We start from the raw sequence: 8013 nt of genomic DNA, 5'->3' as shown, positions 1-8013 counted from the left end.
AGGTTTTCCGGCCAACTCCGGCGTCCTCTATGAAAACCGTCACCGCTGCGAGGTTCGTCTCGATCTTCTCTACACCGGCACGCCGTTTCTTTCGTGAATCCTCGTTTATTCACAGTTTCCCTAACCCTATCTCTCTTTTCCGGTGAACCTCCATGGATGAAACGGTAGCTTCCCATCTTCCCCTTCCATGCACACCGCGCGCCGCCTCTAGACCTCGGTCGCTGCCCTCTTCGCGTGCAGCCCGCGTCTGCTGCTGCGGCGCCATCACCGTGGCTGCTCGGGCCTTGCAGTTCAAGCCGCCGCGGCCTCATGGCTTGGTCCGGCTCGTGGGCCCTGGGCCACTGTGGCCAGCCGCACCGCTGGCCGGCGCCCCTTACACCGGCCGTCCCTGAGACCCTCCAGTGCGATGCAGCAGCAGGAGCTTCCAATGGCTGCGTACGTGAACACTGTGAACAAAGGTAGAGGACGACTTAATTACAAGTTTGCCACTGGTTATTAATCCTTCGCCATTTAATCGTTCTAACTCCGTTTCAATTGCGTTAGTTTCGTAACGTTGCGCTCTACGCAGTAGTGCTAACTTTTATTATGTCATATATTTTTATATATATTTAGTTGAATATTAGATTAATTAATATATGCACCTAATTTTATAATTAAAAGCAATATAGAGTTATAATCATGATTTCTATTGTTTTATGACCATGGCAACGTAAATGACTTGTTAGCGATACTGTTTTCCATGTCCCATGTTTATAAATATAATTAGTTTAATTAATTTTTATTGAGTGTCATTTTTTTAATTAATAAAAAAACAATTTAGGTTTACACTTTGGTATTTTTATAATCTAATATTAACTTGATTAATGTTAACTTAAATATTTATTAATTATAATTCTTTTAGTTAGACATAAAGTATATAATTAATTTGTTTAATATTTATTTAATGTCTTTCTGGATTAAAAGTAACTTATGTTTATAATTTAGATCTTTTATAAATAAATAAATGTTAACATTATTAATATCAACTTAAATGGTTCTTTATTAGTTATAACTTGTTTAATATAAATGTGACGCATGTTAGGATTTGATTAGTTGCTCTCACTTGCTTTGTGTTTTCTAAAATTACAAAGGCGTAAATGGCTTAAATGTATATAATCATCTACAATTAAAATATAACTGAAATTTAACTCCAGCTTTTATAATTCAACATAATTTGGTTAATCTAAAATTAGGATAGTTCTATTAAATGTCTGTCATTTTATTTCATTAAATAAAATACGACCAGCGTGTAGTCGTCTTTTTCGTTACACTTCGAACCTCGAAAGTCGTGTCTGTTTAACGATAGCTCCGTTCTCAACCGTCCTTGCGTTGTCACGATCGTAGCAATAAGCCATGTCGTTTAGTGCGCTCTTTCTAAGCTTTTCTTTTGATTGATGCTTGTTCTTAGTCCTGATTGTTTGTTTGTCTGTTGGTGTTGCTTGTTTGCTACGAGTAGAAGAAGCGTGGTTCGTCAGGAGTGAAGACCAGGAGCTAAGGACCGACAGTCGAAGTAGAAGTTGGAGATCAGAAGAAAGAAGCAAAGAATTCTGAGCAGATATACACTGGGAATAAAGGCAAGTGCAGACACCGTTTGATCATTTTGAACCTACTCATTAATGTCATTTACTTTATATACATGTGTCCAATGAATGCAAACCCTAAGGACATGACTAGCTTACTTACTCTTCCTTGTTCACCTGGGGTTATGTTTATGGGTAGACTAGGCTATACTAGGTTTGCTTAGCTGCTCTACTCATCTTTTACACATGCCTAAACAAGTAATGATCTCTACTCAACTTGATGCTTAAACTGTGCTGAATCTTTGGTCACTGCGGTGATGGCGATGTTGGATGCTTACGAGCATCGTGATGATGGTGGTGACAGGGGGAGCGGGTACCGTTGGTGGTCCGGTTTGCCGGGCGTACCCGTCTCTGCTCTCCGTAAGGACTTAGTCAGGGAGCGGCCCCCTGGGACTTACAGTGCAGCTCCAAGCTATATGGCTCTGGCTTGACTAATTAGCAGGACCTCCACTAGTAGGTTGTTACTTTCCGGGTAGGCGTGAGGAAGTAACTCGGGTAATGAATATTAAGTTGTCGGTTGATCGGTACGCCATGGCTATGGGTATCGGCGCCCCGGCAAAAACTTGCGAGTGGCATCCTATTAGTTGGACCCTGTGAAAGGTCTCGTAGTGAGACCCTGCCTGCTCACCTTGGTAGTGTTCTTGGGAGTCGCGACCCCGGGCAAATGGGAATCACGACTTGGAGTGAAAGTGCACACCTCTGCAGAGTGTAAAACTGATATATCAGCCGTGCTCACGGTCACGAGCGGCCCAGACCCTCACTTGATGAGCAAATTGGATTCACTAGATACTTGGAGGCGAAACTTGGTTGAGGTTGCTACCTCGTGCTTTGGCGGAATGGCTATTCCGTGTTGGCAGGATTGCTATCCTGTGCTCTTAATTGGGATTGCTATCCCATAACCTTAATGGGGTTGCTACCCCGAATTAATTACTATCCGAGGTTGCTACCTCGGAGATCTTAATAATAATAATAATTATAATGATGAGTAATAATATTGTTAAATATACTTTCATCTAATTAAGGGTTGGGATGCTTCACTCATATTTAGTAATAGGTTGTTTTAATAAAAGAATTGTAATAAAAGTGTACCAACTTAAAAGCTCACCTGCAGTTAAACCGTGTCAGCTTTTCCTTTGATTAAGCCTTGCATGTCATTATACTTTTCACCTGTACTTGTTGAGTTCGACATGAACTCACCCTTGCTATTTCCCCCACACCCCCAGTGTGTAGTAAAGTGCTGCTCAGAAGAAGAACAAAGATGCTATGGAGTTTTCTAGAAGCTTATCAGAAGTACTTGGCGTACGGAGCCCCCAGTCAACCGTCCCTGAGAAGAATGGAGCCTAAGAAGTTCTAGCTACTGTTTCCGCGTACTCTGATGTTTTGTAAGTGTTAATATAAATATGTTTTCCGCTATATATAACATTGTTTCTGATATTTCTATTCTTTGTTGTATGTGTGGACTTTCTGGACGCACATATGACGACTCTGGTGTTATTTTAAAAGCCAGGGTGTGACAGGAGGCATGGACAAAGGTGACTAGGTGAGTGCCTTGAATTCGGTGGTGTGTGTGTGGTGGTGGGAGCGGTGAGAGAGAGAGAGGGAGGGGCGGGAGGCTGGCAACTTAGTGTCAGCGATGCGTTGTACGTGGTGGCAAGGAGGACACGGATGATGACACGAGAGTAGAGTGGCGGGAAACGGAGGCACAACACCGCATCTGTCCCCAGTTGGCCACTAGCTGACCTGCCCCCAATGGCTGAGAGGCCAAGCTGGGAGGCTAAGCCGCACATGCCAAGTGTAGAGGACAATAACAACCAATGTGGAGTGAGGGAGGTATGGAGACCTAGAGAGCATGGTGGCAATGGGGCTGAGCGCTAAGACGCCATGGAAGGTTGTAGCGGAGGAGATGATGATGACATTGTGGGGCTAGCTTGGAAACGATATGAAGTGGTCTTGAAGGTGATCGACAATGATGAAGGCCTGGAGGACGTTGAGCATGACGAGCACTTCACACTAGCTAGTAGGTCTCGAAGGAGGTGATGATAGTGATGATAGTAACGCCGTAGCAGAAGCTGAGCATGCTAAAGCAAACCATCCTAGGGTAAGCATGTGGAAGATAAAGAAACACATCAGGATTCCTGCAAATACAAATACATGTTGGTTGTTGATTATACATGTCACGCTAGATCTCTGCAAATGCAAACACATGTTGGTTGGTGACGATACATGCCACGTTAAACCTAAGGGACAAAAACAAAGACTATGAACTTCAGTGAATCACTTATAAAAATTAATAACCCAAAAATACAAAGACTTGATAGACTTGAATGGCACCTTCTCAAAAGTTAATGAACCTATGATGCAGTTTACTCTTATGTGGATGATATGACGTGCCATGGTGGCAAAACAATCATACGAAACCATCCTATAATTTAAAACAGAGGGAGTCATACTGAGCAACTTCCATTGCATCCATAGATGCTAAAAAGTCATAACCATATTTCACAATTAACATGCGTGTTGCATGTGTACTTCCACTATGCTGATTAAAGTAAAAGGAAAAAAGAAAATCTGGTTGTCGGTAGGAATTATTAAACGACGAACATCCAACGTAAACAATACTAGTTTTCTGCTTGGTCCCAACCTTTTCTGAAGTTCAGCAACAAGCCTGTACCAAATAATTGAAATCTTAAACATTGAAAGCCAATGGCTAGTTTTGAATATTTTGGGCTTTGAGATGAAAGTTCCACGGAAAAGAAGATGGACAGCAAGATTTTTTTTAATAAAAAAAACAGCAAGCAACGATTTGGGTGAAATTAGAGGCCTCATAGCTATCGTATAAATAATGTCGTGTTATGTAGTTGCGGTGAAACTCTTGACTTTGAAAATCAGATCTAAATAAGTATTACTACGTACTTGCTGTAAACTCGTGGTCCGTGGTAACAGTTAGTGTTGATTAGAGGTATATATAGACATATAGTCCCTTTGCTTGAATATCATATTAGTTTTGTTCTAAATATTTCTATCTTTGAATATCAATTTTAAAATAAAATTATATAGATTAATACCATAAGATTTATATTTTTAAATTTACTATAACATATACTTTTATACCATATAGTTCACATTTGAAACTGTATTTTTTTTTTGATATTGATGGTCAAAGTTAAGAATGTTTGACTTAGAAAAAAATTAATACGACAAGTAGAAAAATGGAGAGAGTATATATTTATAGTAACGAGACACTGAAATGACTACAGTAATCTGAATCATTGTCCCAACCAAGAGATATAACATTTAGTATGGATATTGACTGGGTCACAAAGAGCAAAGTGGGTTTTCTTTTCGTCAATGAACCTTTTTTTTTTGGCAAACGAGCAAAGCGTTTATTTTACATCAAATCTGAAATACATAGTATATTTATGGAGAAACATGTCCAAAAAGTTCATTTTATGTTTTTTCATAAGGAGGGAGTAAACAGTAATTGTACCCTTACAGAGGGACCATCAGAGCAACTCCAAGAGTAAACCGTAATATGAGACAAACAGTTCTTTGTTACATAGTCGTGAATGAGAGACATCAAACCTCGTTTATATCTTCACAGACTCGATGAATCTAGTTCCTTTGCAGAAATGTTCATAGAACCCAGCCAGGTACTCCTTGGCTTTCAGTGTCCTGTACCGTGCCGGTTGCTTCTCATTTAACAGAGCAGCTGCCGGCTCAATCTCTTTCTCAGGATCCAGGCCATGGAACATGGCCAATGAGATCCTCTCTTTCTCCGTGTTGGTGACCGCCCTGTGCACTGGGCTCTTGAAGATCCCATTGCTAATTATCTGTGTTCGTGAAGATCAGATCAGAGAATCGACAACCTGAATATTCATCATGACATATATCAGTGTAGATAATTTGGAACTATAAGTACCTCCACGTAGTCTCCTATGTTAATCAGCAACCTGTAAGGACTCGTTGGAACATTGTGCCACACACCATCTCTAAGAACTTGCAGTCCACCAACATCTTTGTCTATGAGAAGAATGGTAAGAACACCACTGTCTGAGTGAGGTTTGACGCCAAAGACAAGATCCGGTCTTGGACACGGTGGGTAGTAGTTAAATCTTGCAAAAATGGGAGCCTTGTTGCTAAATTGTGCCACAAAGTAATCTTCGCTAAGTCCTAAAGTCTTGGCTGTTGTCCGAAGGATACAATCTTTGATTCTCTTGCAGTTCAATGTGTACTCATGTAAAAGAGCCCTGTAAATAGCTGCAAATTAGCTGACCAAACTATTTCGGATTACTGATGTGTGATGCCATCGTTTTTTACTTGAGCTACATTAAATGCTACCTATTCTTGCAAAATTGACAACATTACCGGAAAGTTTTCGGATGTTCAGGCCAATGGACGAGATTCCTCTCATCTTCTGGTTCTACCCTGAGATGCAGTCGATCTAACCAGTCAAGGTTTTGATCTTTGGATCTGACTGGGTCATTTCCATATCCTTCCACCTGGAAATACTTGCCGTCTATCAAGTTGCTGCATTTTTGTTTCTCTTCAAGCGGAAGATGGAAAAACTCCCTCGATGCATCAATTAAATCATCCATCAAATCGGTTTCTATGCCATGGTTAGCGACCTGGAATTACATCCACTTGGCTGTTACATGTCACAAAGCAGAAGATTTTTGATGAAGAAAAGTAAAACTAGCATGCAAGAAGGGCAAGAATAGGAGCTGAGATGCTCACTCACCAGGAAGAGTCCCCAGCTCTGCAGGGCTAACCGGAGCTTGCCACTCTCACCAGCGGCATCAGCAGCAGCCGACAGCCGGCTGAGGTCGATTACAGGGATGGGTTCCGGCGTCTCGGCACCAACATCTAGGCTGACAGGATGATACTGCTCCGGCTGCACGTACCTGCTTGGTGGTTGCTGCACCTTGGCCGCCAGTTCTTGCACTAACATAGGAATCCTCCATGATTCATCCGCCATAATTGCTCTCTTGGAATTATTTTTTTCGAGTTTATTGCTGAATTTCACTGGTTAGCAAGAGCCAAGAGGCTTGGGGTAGTCCACTCGGCAAACTAGACTTCTGGAAAGGGCAATTATTAGTTTAGAGTTTTGTGTTAACAAATACATGAAATCCATATATAGTCACTGTCAAAGAATAGGGCGACTACCCCATATAGTCATCCCTGTCACTATCAAATTCATAAAGTAGGACAAACAAAATATTTACTATTAATTCTCTCATAACTTGAGAAATTTCTCCAATTGCCTCAAAAAAAAAAAAAAAACTCCAGTCAACAAGAGGGGTTCATCAAATGACGATAGCTAATACGAAGTAGGTACTAGCACTACTTCGATAGTTCTCCTTTGAAGAAAGGTACTCAAAATCCATTAGTGACGTCCTCAAGACCTCAACAACACCTAATCTGAATCTCTGATGCAGACATAAGGGGGTAGGCCTAACCAAAATCAACCACGAGCGGAGGCGATTTGTGCCGTTGTTGGCCTTGTGGGAGATGCTGGAGGCATGAAGCAGCGTAGACAGGTAACACCGTTCGCCGGTCACCGGTCTTGGCGGCGGAAGGCGGTGCCCGAAGAGAGCAGGTATGAGCACGCGACGGCCGGCCAGGCTACTATCACTCCAGATCAAAGATCGATGCACCTCTTATTGCGGTGGTTACTGGAGTACCGGATACAATCACCGACATGTCGGATCCGCCGCACCGGTTCCCCCAGCGCCGTCGACGAGGAGTCGCGGTACCGAGATGAAGCGGCGGTGAAGGACCAGCGACAGCGAGTAGCAAAACTGGCCCGGCGCCGACCAGGCTTTGGCCCGGCCCGCTAGCTTTATTGTTAGGCCGAAATACGATTTTTTTCCATTTTTAACTTCCTAAACTATTCTCAAAGTCTACTTTTTCTCCCTAAACTCAAAAATCAAGTAAACCACCCCTCTTAACTTTTTTAAAACTGTTCATTGTACTCCCTCACTCGGTTATAGGCGGTTTTCAAAGGTGGTTTTGTCTTTTTTTCTTAATTTATTTTGACTATATTTTTGAAAAATGATAGTAAATCACAGAAAAATTATAAAATATTTTTTTTTAGACTTCACATGAGTAGGTCTACAAAGTGAATATATAATTGCACAGTTTCACGAGATAAATTTTTTGAGTCTAGTTAGTCTATAATTGAACAATATTTGTCAAATAAAAATGAAAGTGTTACTGTACCGAAAACCAAAAAAAATTGGAACTAAACAAGGCCTTTGTTATATAGAGATATGCTTAGTTTACTTTGCTAATAAAGATAGACATTGTTATAAATAAAGGAACATTGTATATTTTATTATTTTTGCAAATCTATTTTTTCAGTTAACAGATACTTTGCTCAAAATTTATCTATTTT

General features: G+C 41.1%; 1 protein-coding gene across 1 annotated transcript; it reads right to left on the bottom strand.

Moving 5' to 3' along the window:
• Positions 4954–7436, bottom strand: LOC8076188 (protein SRG1). Its single transcript, XM_002436547.2, has 5 exons — positions 7076–7436; positions 6358–6694; positions 5985–6244; positions 5539–5866; positions 4954–5449 (listed from the first exon to the last, which is right to left on the bottom strand). The coding sequence occupies exons 2-5, from the start codon at positions 6592–6594 to the stop codon at positions 5207–5209; spliced, it is 1068 nt and encodes a 355-aa protein (XP_002436592.1). The 5' UTR covers positions 6595–6694; positions 7076–7436; the 3' UTR covers positions 4954–5206.

This window comes from Sorghum bicolor, chromosome 10 (assembly GCF_000003195.3).
Source record: "Sorghum bicolor cultivar BTx623 chromosome 10, Sorghum_bicolor_NCBIv3, whole genome shotgun sequence".
In the NCBI taxonomy this organism is placed as follows: Eukaryota; Viridiplantae; Streptophyta; class Magnoliopsida; order Poales; family Poaceae; genus Sorghum; species Sorghum bicolor.
Note: the sequence above shows the minus strand (reverse complement) of the source record. Positions and strands in the feature narration are given on the sequence as shown.